Below are 18,785 nucleotides of genomic sequence, written 5' to 3'. Positions count from 1 at the left end.
CATTCTTTTAAACATTCAGAAAGTTTAGTCACTCAGCTCAAAATTATTTCATGACACTCTTTTTTAACACACCTTGAAAGTCTGAATTTGGACTGTATTTGTATGAATGCTGATATTTTCACAAAATAGAGCATTTAAAGCAATATTTTCATCCTTCAAAGGAAGGTTTTAAGTTACTTTCACTAAATGTCTACACTTTTTCTACTAGAAGATGTGTACCATGTGTGCATAATGTCAGGGTTATTTGATACCAGGCATCGTATTACCTAATTGTATTATTCCTCCTGATTAATTAGTCCTTAGGCATGTTTAATTTTGTGGGTAACTGGCAAGACCCCCTCAGACTCCTAGGATGTACAGATAATTACACCACAATATTTCACAATAATATACAACCAAATAATAGCAAAAGACACAAATGAAGATATACCACTCCTCACATTTTTAACCATGAATATGTAATATAATACATGAAACTTCATATCCTGGCTAAGTATGAGAATACAATTTATTTTAAAAATTTGGAGGCTATTCCATATTTTCTTAGTAATTATATACAGTTATACCATACAAATTTGGTCAAATTGTGTTTATACAAGCATGTTTTACATGTACATGTAAGTTACTGTTTAAATAAGAGAATGAACTTAAAATTCCTATTTATCATGTAATATGTTTCAAAAATAGTTCAATGGAATTATTTGGTTCTTTGTGTAATGGCTTTTGTACTTTTAATTAAGGAGTTTGGCTATGTAAGTAGAACATATATTAAGTGACTACAATAAGCTATGGACTGTTTATTCTTATTTATATTGGATATTAACCAGAATAGAAAGTGTGTAACACAGCCTAGTGGATGGAGACACAGAACAGGAAAAGCAGGCCCTGGACCATACAGCCTAATCTAAACCAATTTAACATCAGAGAGGACAGGAATGCAAATTAGTGAAACTTAGCTGGAAGCCTCATTCTGTCCCTATTCCACTAAGATATCCTCTTCATTTTGTATATTTAAAAACTCTCAACAGCCTTAAGGACTTATGCCAAAACAATGAAGAAGCATTAAGCATGGCCATTTTTCACAGTAATCAGATTTTTTTCAAAGAGCATCAAGCAGACATGGTTAAAAAAAAAACAGAACATTACACTAGAGGAGATAGAGTGAAAAGCAAGTTTGTTATTTTTTTTTAACTTATTTCTAGCTTCTTCGACATCCTTCAGAGATATTCTATGCACTTTTGTATACATACCCAAGGATATGTGAATATATAAGCATGCAAATACATATACATACACATTTATGTATGTTTTTCACAGTGCTATGCATCTTCCTTTTTTTACTTAACAATGTATCTTGGAGATTATCTCTTATCAGTACATACAGTAATCGTTTTTTAACTATTAATCCCATTAAAAAAAATGGAGTCTTAAAATATGGCTGCTCCAATATCCCTAAGCTATAAATGCGTTTATCAGTACCTCTGATACAACCTCTATAAGATAATCATGGTCAAACTATACTTGCTGTTTTTACTTAATTAACAGAAAAGGGCTTAGCAGAAAAAGCAAATGACATTCTGTTCTAAAATTAATTATAAAATGAAACCACATAAAATATTCTAGGATTAGAAGAAATGTATCCCAAGTCTCAACTTTGATATTGAAAAGCTGATAAAACACGTTTAGATAAACTTAAAAATTCCCTCTAACTTGAAAGTAACACTTACCAAACACATTTTCTTTTCTTGGAATAAAGAGTATGTGATGGCTGCAGACTGTGAAAGTGAGCTTGCTTTATTTTTCACCACCAGACTTTTCTTCTGTTCTTCTTGTGGTTTTGTACTTGAAAAGAGGTCTGTCTACAAAATTTTAAATGTAGCACAAATGATCAAAAATAATATCAATATAATGATTGATAGAATATCAACATGATCATTAGCTATTAGCGAAAAAAATAACATAAATAAAACCTCTAAGGAACAGCTCCAAATTCCCTTTTTATGAGGAGCTCAAAAAGTTTTTTTTATTTTTTACATATTGATTTTAAAAGGTAAAATAAGGCTAGAGGGAATAAGTTTTGAATAAAATATTTGTAATTACAAACATGGTTGTAAAACTAGAAATTCCTAGTCTTCCCTTTAAGCCAATAAGAGGGACTAAAAATGAACTATAATGTGGACCACTCTGCCTCTAAATTAGTCCCCTAATCCCCCAGAAGTGAATAGTGAATGAATGAATGAAGCTTTAATTTCTATCTACATTTGAAAGTAAAATAATTTCTTAGTCTAAAATACAGTACTTATTCAGATTTAAAAACGAAACCTCTCAACAAAATAAACCGACATAAGCAGGTTTGACAACTATTACTTCAGAATCATCTTAAAAATTAGGTAACTAGTGGTTATCAGTGGGGAGAGAGGTGGAGGAAGGGGCAAGATAGGGGAAGGGAGTTAAGAGGTACAAACTACTGGGTATAAAACAAATAAGTTACAAGGATGTAATGTACAGCACAGGGCATATAGCCAATATTTTATAATAACTTTAGAGTATAATATATAAAAATATTGAATCACTATGTTGTACATCTGAAACTAATATAATATTGTAAGTCAACTATACTTCAATTTAAAAAAATAGGTAATTAACATGTTTTTATAACTGATTTACTACAGAAACTATCTGATTCATTTTCTAAGTGTCCAGCATAGAAATGAAAAATGCTGCTTTTGAAGGGTGTTTTGTAATTGTCAAAAAAAGTTTATTCTCTCAGAGCTCCTGCAAACCATAGTATTTTACCTGAAGACTATTTATTTGACAGAAATGTTTGATGACTTCCAACAGAGGGGCCAACATTCTGGCTTTGCCTTCAGAAACACCATCGATCCTTTTCACATTTTCAACTGTAGTAGGTCTGTCGTTTAAAAAAATTAAAGTCAAGAAACCACTGAAACGTTACCACTCCAGCAACACAGCTAATAGATATTTAGCTTCAATACTGACACTCAATAAACATGGATTTTTTTCCAGCAACCAAAAACAGTGTATAAAACAAGTAATTGTGTTTTATGATTCTTAGAGGACAACTAAGAGGCTAAGAAACTCAGAAGAAAATCTTTCATTATTTACAAAGTTTTTACCTGTAACAATAAACTAGCTAACTAACTACTTCAGGCTTTTAATAGTTCTTATTGTATCCAATATGAAGAGAATGTCTGATGTCTTCTTTCTAAAAATCTGCCAATCTAATGATTACTCCTTTTCCTTTAAATATCTTCACTGAATAATAAAATGTGGTCTTTGGATATTTATTTTTAATGAAATAATTATTATAAGGTATATGCACTATGTAACATTATTAGAAAATTCTTCTCTAAAGTAACATCTCTTGAATGAAATTTAGCAACAGAAACAATTTTTGAAAAGGAAGTATACAAGATGAGTACAATCACCAAGCAACAATTCTTTGGAAATAATTTCTTCGAAATATTTATTGACCACCTAGTGATTATTAGGCATTGTGCTAGGTACTTTGGAAAACACAAAAAGATGAGGAATATAACATCTTCATCACAGAGTTTAAAATCTAGAAGACACATATACATGAATACCAATAATAACAAAAAAATAAAGCATTATGTAATAAGTGCCATAGAATCATCTTTTAAATTTACATTTAAAAGTCCTTTATGAATTCCACAGAGGAATCACTTTGCTGATAAGAACATGGAAGGCTTCATGGAGCAAATAACAATAAAGCCAGATCTTAAAGGATTTCCTAATAGGAGTTTTGGGAAATCAAGGAAACTACAAGTCAGAAGCAACATTGTAAATAAGTATATCGAAGTTGAAAAGGAGACAAACAAATGGTAAACCATCTAGGTAAGATTAAGCATTAAAATTCTGTGACTCAGATGGAAAAGAAGGTTTAAGTCCATAAATGGAAGGCCTTGAATTGTGGGCTAAATAAGTTAAGACAGTGGGAAACTAGTTAAGCAGAAGTACAACATGATAAAGATTAATTTGGTATTCATATATCAGAGGTATTTGGTATTCATATATCATATTCATATATCAGAGAGAGAGAGAGGCTGAAGAAAGAAAGAGTAACTAGTTAGAGGCTTTTGCAACAGTAAAAGGATAATGGTCTGAACTACCATGGTGTCACTAAAAAAAGGAAAGCATAGACAGACACAGAAGAAACACTGAAATGAAAAAGTCTAAAAACTATATAATAAGAGAAAGATGGGAATATATGTTAGAAGAGTAACAGTAACATCAGAGGTATTAAACAGGCGTGACTAGGAACATGATAGTATGACTAACAAAAATAAGGAATTCAGAAGGAAGAGTTTTGGCATTTGCATGAAATGCATGTACGGAGGGTTGGTGGGTAGTGAGTTAGATTTTATATACACTGGATCTGATTGCTGAAAACAGTTGGTTTCATGTGGGACTAAAGCTCAGTGAAGAAACAGACCATTGGCAGCAACATGGGAGATTTAGGAACCACCTCTTGGATGTGACTGCTGGAGCCATAGTCATATTATCGCTAAATGATGTATTTTACAAATCTATTATGTTAGAAGAAAATAAGTTAGAAATATGCAAATAGTTTACCTCATTTGGGCCATATCCACCAGTATCTTATTTGTTGCCAGAATAGCTGGAGGAACATTCAGTTTATTGGCATGTTTCTGCCTAGCTTCCACCAATTTGCCATATAATGTAGTCTGAACGAAAAGCAAAGAAACAACATTTGTTTAAATGTACTTAGAAAAATCCAGCCCTTTATTTTTAGAGCTTCAGATATTACATTTCCCCCTTAGGATGAAAAATGAACTGTATCTTAGACTCTTAGCTAAAGAACAATTTTTTAAATACTGGCAAGAGAATTTTAAGCATGCATAGACTCATAACTATCTTCTCAAAAACGAACTGCCGTTTTACAAAAGCCATACCTGAGTCTCCTGCTCTTTGGCTGAAATAACAGGTTCTGAGGACTTGTAATATTTTCCTGGTGATGGCACCATGATGCTAAAACATTTAAAAGAAAAGAAATAATAAAAGCTTTTCTTTCTCCAAGTTCACTTTTTATTTTGCCCCCAGAATGAGAATATCTTTCCAAATCAATATTAACATTTATTTGTCACAAACCAGCAAGGCAACTATTACTTAAATGACAGCCTAGATTTTAAACATTTTGTATCAAATACATTCATTATAGAGGTAAAGTTAAAACTATGATTTGAGTCAATCACAAAATTGGTGCAATTTAAGAACAGCATTTGCCTCCTCCTCCTCAATCAAATACTTTGAAAGAAAATACTCCTTATCTATACCAAAGTAAAATTTTTTCTAACCAAGAATGATACAATCTATAATTCTTCTCGTGATAGCACTATTTTTTGGCTGTTGAAGAACATTAGCATGGAATTAATCAAATTATTCACATTTTTCTTCAGAATCAAACTAAAAAAAAATAAGCCAAAAGGAGTAATTTTGCCTTTGACGCCTCGAAAGAAGAATTTAAAACACCCAATTAGTAATTAACATGGTATGAAAGGCGCAAGACAGCAAACTAGATAGAAAACCAGGTTTTACAAGAGGCAACTTCACGGATAAATTAATTATAAAGAGGAAAAGTTACAAAAATGAAATTGTATAGAATAGCCTATGTAAAAGGTGTCAAATTTAAATAAATTTCTGCTTTTGGGGGGGAAAGAGAAGAACATGTTTGATATTTAAGAAATGTTTATAAATTTCCCTGTTTCAAGAATTAAAAATTTACAGTGTAAAGTAAGACTTCATTTTTACAATTATCAGATTTTATCACTAGAATAAAGAGATTTGAACATGAGGAAAGAAAACTCCAGTTCAAAGAATTAGTCATAGCAGGTGACTCAAGACAACTATAAATTTGTTTTAAATAATAAGATATTTACCTTTATCTTAGTATTTATGGAAATCTTTATACTAATGGACTATTTGCAAATTGGTATGTTAAATTATTTCACAAAAAATTTTATTATCATATATACTGGCAAAATTCTGTGTAACATATCCCTGAAGCAGAAAAATATGTGGAAAATGTTTGCTAGAAAATGTTTTGCCTATGAATGCTATTACAAGTGCACAGAAGAAAAGTACAGAATATATAATAAGGGACTTCCTGGTGGTGCAGTGGTTAAGAATCTGCCTGCCAATGCAGGGGACATGGGTTCGAGCCCTGGTTCGGGAAGATCCCACATGCTGCGAAGCAACTAAGCCCCTGCGCCACAACTACTGAGCCTGTGCTCTAGAGCCCGTGAGCCACAACTACTGAGCCCACGTGCCACAACTACTGAAGCCCACTCGCCTAGAGCCCGTGCTCTGCAACAAGAGAAGCCACCGCAATGAGAAGCCCATGCACCGCAATGAAGGGTAGCCCCCGCTCGCCGCAACTAGAGAAAGCCCATGTGCAGCAATGAAGACCCAATGCAGCCAAAAATAAATAAGAATAAATAAATTTATTTTAATAAAAAGGAATCTCAGTAAGTCTGGAATAAATTATGATAGAAAAATCATGAAAATCTTTAAACAAACCCCAAAATATATAATGAATATCATTGAAGAGATAAGTGGAAATCTTGTAACCATGAATCAAGAAAAGACTGCTATACATGATTAAAGAAAGAGAATAAGAACAAATAGTTCTTAGAAATTAAAAATTTGATATCTAAAATTAAAATGTCAACAGATGGGAGGGGATATAAAGTCAAGGAACTCTCCAAGAGAGTAAACAAATAAAAACAGATTGAAAATAGGAGAAAATAAAAATTAATAATAGCTTACTCAGCCATTAAAAACAACGAAATAATGCCATTTGCAGCAACATGGATGGACCTGGAAATTTTCACACTAAGTGAAGTAAGTCAGACAGAGAAAGACCAATAGCATTATGATATCGCTTATAAGTGGAATCTAAAAAAAAAAAAAGTGATACAAATGAACTTGTTTACAAAACAGAAACAGACTCACAGACTTAGAGAATGAATTTATGGTTACCAGGGAGGAAGGGTTGGGGAGAGGGGTAGATTCAGAATTTGGGACTGACATGTACACACTGCTATATTTTAAAAAGATAACCAACGAGGACCTACTATAAAAAAAAATTAGTAATTGGAACACTAAACAAGTAAAGAAAATAAAAAAGAGAATTATTAACATCAAGGAAAATTAAGAGTGGTGACCATAATAACACAGATTGCCTTAGTGTTATATAATATTTGAGTAGATACAATAATGTAAAAACAAATTATTAATTTGACCAAAAACTGAAATATAATTTTGTTCTAAGGAAGGCGGGGGTGACATTGATGGAGAAGAAATGAAGGGAAGGGGATATGGGAGACAAGCCCTAATTTACCATTATAGGATATCAACAGAAAATTTCTAAAACTGGTAAGTCAAAAAAATAGTAATCTAAGCATGTCACTTAGAAATACGGAGGCAACCTCATACCTGTCAGAATGGCTACCATCAAAGAGTCTACAAATAACAAATGCTGGAGAGGGTGTGGAGAAAAGGGAACCCTCCTACACTGTTGGTGGGAATGTAAACTGAGGCAACCACTATGGACAACAGTATGGAGGTTCCTCAAAACACTAAAAATAGAGCTACCATACGATCCAGCAATCCACTCCTAGGTACACAGCCAGAAAAAACAAAAACACTAATACAAAAAGATACATGCACCTCAATGTTCACTATTTACAACAGTCAAGATACGGAAGCAACCCAAATGCCCATCAACAGACAAATGGATAAAAAAGATATGGTGTAGATACATACAATGGAATATTACTCAGCCATAAAAAAGAATGAAATTCTGCTATTTACAACAACATGGATGGACCTAGAGAATATTATGCGTAGTGAAATAAGTCAGGAAGAGAAAGGCAAATACTGTATGATATCACTTGTATGTGGAATCTAAAAAATAATACAAATGACTGTATATGCAAAACTCACAGGTTTTGCACCAAAGGGAAGAGGGAAGAGGGGAGGGGCTAATTAGGGGTATGGGATTGAAAGATACAAACTACTATATATAAAATATATAAGCAACAAGGGTGTATTTTATAGTACAAGGAATTGCAGCCATTATCTTGTAATAACTTTTAACGGAGTATAATCTGCAAGAATACTGGATCACCTGAAACTATATTGTAAATCAACTATACTTCAATTTTAAAAAAAAGGAAAGATGAGGTATTGTCAACAATAGCCCTCTTTCTTAGCCTTTTCTCCACCTTTTTTCAGCCTTTCAAGGAGAAATGTACAATAAATATTAATAAAATATATGCTGAAACGGTGTTTGTTTTTTTGGCCGCACTGCACAGCAGGTGGGATCTTAGCTCCCCCAGACCAGGGATCGAACCCACGCCTGCTGCATTGGAAGCGCAGAGTCTTAACCACTGGACTGCCAGGGAAGTCCCAAAAAGGTGTTTTTAAAAAAAGAAATGTGGAGGCCAATACCATAGAAACTGGTCAGAAGATCTGAGGGTGATTGCTTCTATAGAACACAACAAAATGGGTTTGAGAAGGGTGTGAACTAGTGTGCTTTGTTATATGCCTTTAAGTCTCAACTGACTTTTAAAAACATTCACATGTATTATTTTGATGAAAATTCAAATGAAATTTAAAATAATAGTTATGGATATGTAAGCATCCTTTTCACTTCTGTACACTAAGCCCATATATTAAAATTAACTTCTGGACCACTCGACAGTTGTCTCAAACTTAGTATGTCTATCACTAAACTAATTTAACCTCATCCCCTAAACATGCAGCCCTTCAAACCTGTCTTCCTCTTACATAGCCCAGTGAAGGAAATGGCAGCACTCACCCACCATCAAAGACAAAAACCCAAGCTTCACAGTCAAGTTCTCCATCTTCCTTAACCTGCCTATCTTTTCAATCACCGAGTCCTAGCAATTCCATCTCCTAAATATCTTACAAATCTCTCTCTCCCCACCCACTGCCACTTCCCTTGACTAATCTACCATAGCCTCTTGCAAACAACACAACAACAGCCTCCCTATTTGTGTCTCTACAACTATGATCCCCCTGCAGTCCATTCCCTCCACAGACAGAGTCATCTACCACGGGTCGGCATGCTAGGGATGCACAGGCCAAACCTGTCTGTTCTGGTAAGGCTTGTAGTTAAGAATGGCTGCTTCTACATTTTTTAATAGTTAAAAAAATCAAGAGGAAAACATTTTGTGGCATGTGAAAATTATATGAAAATTATATGAAAATCAAATTTCAGTGTCCCTAAATAAAGTTTTATTGGAACACAGCCATACTCATTCATTTACATATCATCCATGGCTGCTTTAAGGCCACAACGGCAAAGCTGTGTAGTTGAGACGGAGACCACATGGCCCTCAAAGCCTAAATTATTTCCTATCTGATCCTTCATGTTTGTCAACCCCTGTTCTCAACCATAAATTTGATCATGTCACTGTTCTGCCTAAAACCTTTCCTTAGTGCCCAACTGCTTTTATGATCAAATCGAGTGCTTGAAAGGAACTGGATATTTGAGACCCTGTTCAACTCTCCAGTCTTAAATTTTCCCACTCCCTTGCTTCCCTCTATCAGGGAATTGCTAGCAAACTGCTGAACCCCTCAATCATGTCATACCCTCTCTTGCTTTCAGGTTTTAGTACGTGGACCATTCCTCTGCTTAGAAAACATCCCTTCACTTCACCCAACTGCTACTTAAGCCTCAAGTGTCACTTCCAAAGTGTTTCCAAAGTGTTACACCCTGGATTGTAATTTTCTGTTCCCTTACGTGTATATCCCACTAGAATATAAACTCTGGGAGGGCCAGTGACTATGTCTCTATTATTCCAGTGCCTAGAATAGTACATGGCACAAAGAAGATGCCACAGGGAATGTTTAAATGAAGAAATGCTTCAGCATATTGAACAGGTATATTGTTTTGCACACTCCTTAAACCTTTTGTTTACATTAAACACAGTATATATATCCAAACAAAAAGAAATTATTTGGGGTGGAAGACTGGTATTATGGTAAATGTTTCTATCAGATCCAAAGTAGTATTACCTATCTAAGTGAGCAAACCGTTAAAGAACAAACCATTTTCTTTCACCTGCTATGTATGTAAGTGTAGTCCACTTAATCTGTGCATATGTCCTAACAAGTTCTTTAAGTTCTCCATTTTCAGACCTTCTGTAATTCTGTACATTCTCTACACTTTTAAGTCAGAAAGTCATTAAGCTTGAAAGCACAATAGATGCATTACCTTTATTCTCTACCAACCCCAATATCTACCATTTTATGTTCCCATAAGATCTTTTTTTTTAAATGGAGTGGGAAGATATATATTTCATACAAATATTATATAATAATAGTGTTTAGATGCTAGAGGTTGACAAATATTGTTCTGAAAGTCAGCTCTCTTGTTAGATGGATGCTCCTAACAAGTTAGTTAACTTCTTAACCTTTAGTCTCTTCAACTGTAAAATGGGGATAAATAATAGTAGCTAACTCATAGGTTACTGTAAGAATTAAATGAGATATTACTTATAAAATGCTTAGCATTTAGCACAGAGTCTGGCAAATAATAATGTCCAGAAGTGTCAGCTATTAAATTAATATTAAAACTATCATTTTATAAGTCTGCTTTAATAATTATAATACTAGAGGCTTATGTTTTAACTTCCTTCTGCCAATGAAATAGCCCAACATCTGACAGACCTTTCTCTCTAGGAAAGAATGAGAAAAAGTGCAAATAAAGTGAGCATAGAAAATAAAAATGTGAATTCTGTACCTTTTTTCAGGAATGTTACTCCCAGAAGAAATTTTATCACGTGCTTTGTAAGAATACATCTTATACAAGCTGGGCTGCTTTTAAACATATAAAGGTCCATTCAAAAAGAAAAAAGAGAGAAGTTTCAAAAAACTTTTTAAAATGAAGAAAATAAGATATAAAATATTACAATGATTTTTCCTTTTACTAACCAACTCATCAAATAAATCATCTGAAAATAAGCTCATGAATTATCAACTTCTAGGGCTCTAAAGGCAGTTAGAAATGCAATGTAATATCCCATTCCTCCCAAATCTATAGAGAATATATGATCAAAAGAATTCTTAGAGACATAGCAAGAGCCAAAGTCACAAAAATGATTCAATTACATTGTGTATACTTTAATAAAGCAGAGAAAGTTCACCAGAAAATTTAATTCAGCACATTGATCCATCACCCCATCACCCTAGTATCCTCATTAGTGGAAGTCAGCCTGTGGATAAGTATTTAATCTGTAATTACCTAAGATCCAAAACAAAGCAAGAAAAGGTGTGTATGTGTATGTGTCTATGTAATTGTAATGAGAACATTTAGGAATCAGGCTTATTTTTCCATCAACTAAAAGTATTATAATATCCAAAAAAAGATATTATAAGAAGTGTTATAATATCCAAGCCAAATTAGTTATAAAAGAGGCTTAAAAGAAAAAAAATAAACATTACTTTCTCAGATACTTCTGTTCTATTAACCCCAGAAATCATATATTGCATATTTTATTCTGTTCATATCATTTCTCTTTCCACATTTTATATCTTGTTATATATGGCATTTTCCTCTTTGAGTGGAAATGAAACAGAAAAATTTTAAACAGGAGTTGCATCAATAAAGAATGAAATAATAAGAACCATCTCTTTAATAAAAACAAACCTCTGAAGTTAATTCAATTGGTACTTGATTAGAGGAATGTTGCTCAGTGCCGGAAGATACAGCTTTAGAACTGAAAAATAATAAAATTAAATTATCTCAAATGTTAAAATGTAATTTTCTAATACATGAATCATCACACCTCCACTCTTAGAAAGGCAGATAAGGTTATATTACTCTTTTAGAACTGATGCTTTTTTAAATTGATTTTTCCCCTCCAAAGAGCTTAAGCTCTTCAAAGTCTAGATTTATAACTCTTTAAAGTTTTTTAAGTTTAAAAGTAAAACTGATAATCTAAAGTACAACATAATGGTTATAGTCAATAATACTGTATTATAAACTTCAAAGTTGCTCAGAGACTAGATCTTATTTGTTCTCTACACAAAAAAGAAGTGCTATTCAAGTGATGTGATAAAAGTGTTATCTAACACTATTGCCATAATCACAATGCAATATACAAATGTATCAAACCAACACTTGTACACTTCAAACTTACACAATGTTAAATGTCAATTATATTTCAATTTAAAAAAAAATTGAAAAATGATCGATAACATGTAAAGGTACTAAAAAGTAGGCAACATGTGTATTCCCTCCCTGTCCTCTATACATAAGAAGGAAATATGGTATATAGATTCTTCAACATTTACCTCAATGTTGCTTCTTTATTTTATTTATTTATTTATTTTAATTGAAGCATAGTCGATTTACAATATTGTATTAGTTTCAGGTGTACAGCAAAGTTACTTGGTTATACATATACGTATCTATATTCTTTTTTTTCCTGATTCTTTTCCAGTATAGTTTATTACAAGATACTGAATATAGTTCCCTGTGCTATACACTTCTTTAATCAACAGGAGCAGCTTTCTAAGTACTATAGTCATCTACTTCCTATTCACCAAGACAGTGTTCTATGATTTATCATTCTCCCTACTGACTCCCACACCAAATTGACTCAAAGAGGTATGCAAAAATGATTATCTTTACTCATTTTACTTTGTGTGGTACCTGTAAATTGGTACAAAATGAATCATTTAAATAACAGAAAACCCAGAAGTTAAAAAAAAACTGAAAAATGAACCTTGGTAGAAAAAACTCCTTTGGACACAATTCTTCATTAGCTTGAAGGATAAGGCTCTGAGGAGATTCTGTTTTGGCTTTAGCAAGCCAATTTCTACCCTATTGAACACAAGAAGAATCGTTTAATGCACAGTGAGAAAATTCAATCAAACAGGCAGACTTCTACATTGTTTACCTTTTCTGTAAGGATGCAAATCTTTACAAATTTGCTTTGCCCAGGAACTTCTACCAAGAATCCCTCAGTTATGAGCTGATGGGAAAAAACCTTCCACCAATTCTCTGTGTGATCCTTGCCAGTGCCAAAGAAATTGTGACTGCGATATTTATCTTCAAGACGCTGGGAATTCTGAAATTAGGCATAAAATCAATTTCTTAAAATGTTTATTTAATTAAACAGGAGATGTAAAACACGAAATCGTCTACTGATTCTTTGGCTTTAACACTAAATTTCAGCTTTAAAAACCTACGGAATTTTTATACCCCTCCTGCTTGCTCTGATTACTTAAGTCACAAATAAATACACTCAAAATAGTGTTCCTTTTCTGTTTTAAATAATGGCAGGAAATTTCATATATAAATCACATGCATTTCCCAATGCATAGGTTTGGATATATTTGGAATATTTAACCTTTGCTATTTAGACCTTTTATTAACATACTCACATTGTTTGAAAACGGTGATCATAAATCTACAGCTCAAGACTTGAAGCATGGGTGTTAAAGGCAGTGTGACCCATAGCTGGTAATCAGTGAGTGCAGTGCCAAGACTCAGGTTTCCACTGCGTTGTTGTCATTACTGTGCTTTTTGTCCGTGATGTTTCAGCAAAGTTTACTTAATTATTTCTGATTTAGCTGCTTCACTGAGATACATCAGAAAAAGCAGGTGCATGCTAGACAGTTGATGCTTTTGAGATATTCTTCCCTAAGTGACCAGAGGATTCCGATCGGAGACTCTTCATAGCCATCAAGGTCTAGAAATATTGGGGAAGCTAGCCCATCATATGCAATTCTCTTGTCCTCTAATGGAAATGACTCCCTCCACCTTCACTCTCCACAGAGAACTTTTTCTATTCACTTGGCCCTCTGATTACCCCTTTTATAAAATTTTATTTATTTATTTATTTTTGGATGCATTGGGTCTTCGTTGCTGCCCACAGGCTTTCACTAGTTGCGGCGAGCGGGGGCTGCTCTTAATTGCGGTGCACGGGCTTCTCATTGCGGTGGCTTCTCTTGTTGTGGAGCACAGGCTCTAGGCACACGGGCTTCAGTAGCTGTGGCACGCGGGCTCAGTAGTTGTGGCTCGTGGTCTCTAGAGCGTAGGCTCGGTAGTTGTGGCGCACGGGCTTAGCTGCTCTGAGGCATGTGGGATCTTCCCAGACCAGGGCTCGAACCCATGTCCCCTGCATTAGCAGGCAGATTCTTAACCACTGTGTCACCAGGGAAGTCCCTGATTACCTCCTTCATCCATCCTACACATCTAAATACTACTTTTAAATGTGTATGGTACTATATAAACATAGGGCTCTCTGGAGAATTGCTTCTATCTAATGTATTTGCGGTGAATACAGCAGATTGTAATTCGAGGGTCATTCTGCCCTTCCTCCACTGTGACTTCTACCACAGAATCTGGGAAGTTGCAAACACTATTTCTCAAACTTTCTTTCAACTAGGCTTCTGGATGTGATTTAAGTTCCACTAAACAAAGGTATTTTTGCATGACATCTACACGCAGGAAGTGAGGCAAAGGGGTCTACTTTGCTGTATTTGCAGGTATGCATGACTGTGGAGGGGTTTGCTTTTTATGAGAAAGTGTTAGCAAAGAACCTAGCATACAGCTTCTAGCTTCCTAAGTAACAGGAGACATTCATTTTGTTGATACAGATTATAGAAGGCAGCTCCCAGATCAAGCAGAAGTAGAACCTTCCTGATTGTTACAGCTCCCTATTCAGCATAGTTTGGGGTCAGGCACTGACAGATAACTTCTTAACCACAGAAGAGGCAACTGCTTCCATGGAAGATTATTTTGCAGTATAATCTTATCAACAATACTCTAAGCCACTTAACACCCAGTAATAAATACCTTTCTGTTTAAATTCGCTAGACTGATCATGTGCTTCATAACAAATACTGTATTTTAGGTTATATTCATGTTTCAAAAACATTCACTCCTAGAGTATGTCAAGAAGTTCCTGTATTCTAAAATTTTCAATATGAAATGCAATCTAAAATTTGAGAAATAGGTACATCCTGTCACTCAACATTTTTATATTTCATCTACACTCTAATGATGGTTTAACAATCAGTGCATATTCAAATCCAGGGATCAAAATGGAAAGAATATACAGAATGAGTTCCAGCAGACATAACTCAAGCACTAGAAGCCTCACTATATTACAAATGTATTGGTTTTGTTCAACTGATGAAAACGTTACGGTTACAAGTTTATCATTTTGGAATGTTAAAAATGTGAATACAAGTGAAATAACCTAAAAAGACTGATCCCTCACATAAAGAAATCTAGGCTGAAATTAGATTAGATTAGGAAAGTTCCCATCAGAGACACATCAGTGCCCAGATACACTGAGCTTTTTTAAAACACAGACTTCTTATAGGTTTAATTAACAAGGTCTGTAACGTGCATTCTAAAAATTGAAATTGAAATTGAATTTTGTATTAAAATAGCTAAGTAATAAAGCTTTAGTATCATGGTGATTATATTTACAAAAATTGTACTAGAACAAGATTCAGAGAAACAGAAACACCCACGTACAACGTAGCACCTTTTTCCACAACAACCTCTACTACCTATACTAACTGACTTTGGTTTGATTTGTGTAGAATGTTTAAAATCAAACATCACAGAATTTCAGATCTGGAAGGAACATTGGAGCTCATTGATCTATCTAGTCATTTTTACTCAGATACAATCAGAGGCTCAAAGATGTTAAGTGGTAGCCTAAGGTCACAGAGGTAAGACTAGGACACAGTCCTCCAGACCACTACACCAGGGATATATATACACACAAACACACAGACACCAATATACATACATATACATATATACTGATTGTAGTTAGTGCAACTAGACCACCTGGGTTCAAGTCACAGCTCCAGTACTTACTAGCTTTTGAATTTTGGGCAAGTCAGTTACTTAACTTACCTGTGTTTCTATTTCCTCAGCTGCTATACAAGTATAATAATACTTCTTATCCTTTAACTTAGCCTGCCTTCCTTAACATAAAAGCAAAAGCCCTGACTCAGTATTAAGTCAGTTTTCCCAGAACATTTGTAATGGCATTCTACACCTGCTGGGGGCTTACCTTTATAGTAGGAGAATCTATTGCTTGCAAACTAATAACACCAAAGATATTAAGTTGCCTAACTGGTACTTATTAGCAATCTGGACACTAGAAATTATTCCTCTAGCCTTCCCTTTCGTAAGCAGAAAACAACCTGAAGTGAATGAACACATTTGCTGATATGAAGAAATGAGATGTTCTTCTAATTGGTAGGGGTAACTGTCCCTTCCCCTCATGATCAATAATCATTGTGAATACTGTGTACTGTGTGAATAAATTTACACTGTCATGTTTCCATGGCAATCACCATACATAAAACGAAATATTTCTGCTCTTCGACACAGATCATTTTGTTTTAAAGAAATCATATTCCCTTTTCAACGAGAAATCCAAATTTACCCAAGTAACATTTCTGAAAAAACAGAATAAGGATTTTCAACAACAAATGTCTTAAAAAAAAAAAACAAAAACCACAGATGTCTAACAATTTCTTACTCTGAGCGAGGCATCTTCCATTAATTACTTATATGTTCTAGTTAACTTAATTTTCCAGGTTAACCCACTGACGAAGTAAAACTGCTAAGGATGAGAAAGCTGCCATAGCGGATATAGGGATTTGGGCACTGATTTCAAGGAGTGCACAATTATACATGCACATATCCCTTACCAATCATAAATCTTCATTCTAGTATCTAGATCATTCAACCTAAAAATACAAATTTAAAACTGCATGTGAACAGCATAATAAAACAGACACAGCAACAGAACGTTAGGAAAGCTGTCGCTCATCCTGCTTCTGGCACAAAGTAATGACCTGACATGACACAGGTCATTTAACTTTCTGGGACTTAGTATTAACCACTGTATAATAAGGTGGTAGAGTTAAATAATCTTTTTGCTCTAAGAGTCTCTACTTCTATGGGACAAAGTCTCAAAAATGGAAGTTATCAACCCACTCTTCTCCTTTAAAAAGCAGGCTGGAAAAATTAGGGTACCAAACGGATGCATCAGGGAATTTGGAAACCTATGAACAGATCGATGTGTGTTAGAATAAAGGGGGCCGACTGGCCAGAGTACAAGTCCCAAAGGATCACTTTCTAATAAAAGCCAAATCTTCCGCACCATTATCTGATAGAGAAAACAAACAAACTTGCCACTTCTCTAAATTAGCTTCTTTAAAAATGACGATTGCTTGTTGTGGTAGTTCTTTCAGCTGGGAATGCCACATTCCTCTCCACCTTCTTCCCTCGGGTTGGCTCTCAATGCCCAAATCTACTCTTATCATCCACAGAACAGAAAAGCGCCAGTGATACCATAACAAAGACTTCTCTAGTTTCACAGCCATTAACAAGCACTCTCTCTTCAGAACTTAAATAATACTTTATATCTATTCATATGTCCCCGATCTCTTTTTATGCTGCGATATACTTATTTATTCTCAAGTAACACACCTTCCATATTAGATGATGTCTCATCTAATTCCACTTTGAATTCCCCACAAAACAGAGTACAGTAGCTCACACAAAAATAGATGTTTTGGGAATTCCCTGGCAGTCCAGTGGTCAGGAGTCCATGCTTCCACTGCAAGGAGCACGGGTTTGATCCCTGGTTGGGGAACTAAGATCCCGCATGCCATGCAGCGCAGCGCAAAAAAAAAAAAAAAAAAAGTTTAATAACTAGCAGAAAAAAGTAGTTATAAACTCTTAAGAAGTTTTAGATTCCTGTGTTCTTAAAGTACAAAATAAGTCCATAGTTTCTGTCTACATTTTAACTAATTTTTTTTTTCTTTTGCCTCTTTCCCAGTTCCTACAGGCCAAGGAAGTTCACAGCTGCCGCTTCAGGGCTTAAAAAGGTCATTTCTTGGACTGTTATTCTATGTGAACAATAAAGGCAAAATATAAAGTTACAATAATTATCTCTAGGAATATATTTCAACCTGATGAAATAGCTTGTCCGAAAAATTAAACAGATAACCCTCTCCTGTTAGAAAGTTTGAAAATTATAAAGGGTAATTAAAACTAACAATAGTTTCCCAATGGCTGCCTATAGTCAAAGCATCTTTTATCAAAAGTGTTCTCTAATTCTGGAGCACTTTGATAACATGATCAGGAAAGAGGTTTCACTTAATCTCCTGATTATGCAAATTAATGACTGTGTCTGTTTTCTAATCTGTAAAATTAAGATAACTGCATATCTTAATACTTAATTCACAAAGGTGTTTAAAGATTTTTATGTGGGGCTTCCCTGGTGGCGCAGTGGTTGAGAGTTCGCCTGCCGATGCAGGGGACACGGGTTCATGCCCCGGTCCGGGAAGATCCCGGGAGAGGCCACAACAGTGAGAGGCCCGCGTACTGCAAAAAAATAAAAAAAGATTTCTATGTGGTGAGCTATTTAGACCCCTAAAACAAAGTTCCTTAGGCAATATTTCTACTATTTAATTTCCAGCAAAACTTATGCTTTAAAAACAAAATTTTAAACTCCATTCACAAACACCTGAATGGCCTGAATAATCATTTATACTATTTTTATACTATTTTTAAACATCCTATGTAAGAGAGGAGAATCATGTGCTGCTGAAATATTTGTTTCATATGTACAAATATTATCTCTTTAAATGAACTCCAAGAGTTTCAAGTTTAAGATACTTAATCATCTTACAAATGA

At 34.4% G+C, this 18,785-nt stretch overlaps 1 protein-coding gene across 5 annotated transcripts in view; it reads right to left on the bottom strand.

Annotated features, from left to right (window-relative positions):
• WRN (WRN RecQ like helicase) overlaps nt 1-18,785 on the bottom strand; it is a 129,520-nt gene that overhangs the window by 11,122 nt on the left and 99,613 nt on the right. For 4 of the 5 annotated variants that reach the window (XM_027122784.1, XM_027122780.1, XM_027122783.1 and 1 more), the window contains 8 exons: nt 12,999-13,169; nt 12,825-12,922; nt 11,744-11,813; nt 10,838-10,914; nt 4,959-5,034; nt 4,618-4,730; nt 2,797-2,911; nt 1,728-1,859 (listed from right to left, as the gene is read on the bottom strand). In XM_027122784.1, the coding sequence (XP_026978585.1) occupies nt 1,728-1,859; nt 2,797-2,911; nt 4,618-4,730; nt 4,959-5,034; nt 10,838-10,914; nt 11,744-11,813; nt 12,825-12,922; nt 12,999-13,169 (852 nt within the window). The remainder of the gene's footprint in view (nt 1-1,727; nt 1,860-2,796; nt 2,912-4,617; nt 4,731-4,958; nt 5,035-10,837; nt 10,915-11,743; nt 11,814-12,824; nt 12,923-12,998; nt 13,170-18,785) is intronic. The other variant, XM_027122782.1, reaches the window with a different exon arrangement.

Source organism: Aethalodelphis obliquidens, unplaced genomic scaffold (assembly GCF_003676395.1).
Source record: "Aethalodelphis obliquidens isolate GAN/ISIS:26980383/991018 unplaced genomic scaffold, ASM367639v1 scaffold25, whole genome shotgun sequence".
In the NCBI taxonomy this organism is placed as follows: Eukaryota; Metazoa; Chordata; class Mammalia; order Artiodactyla; family Delphinidae; genus Aethalodelphis; species Aethalodelphis obliquidens.
Note: the sequence above shows the minus strand (reverse complement) of the source record. Positions and strands in the feature narration are given on the sequence as shown.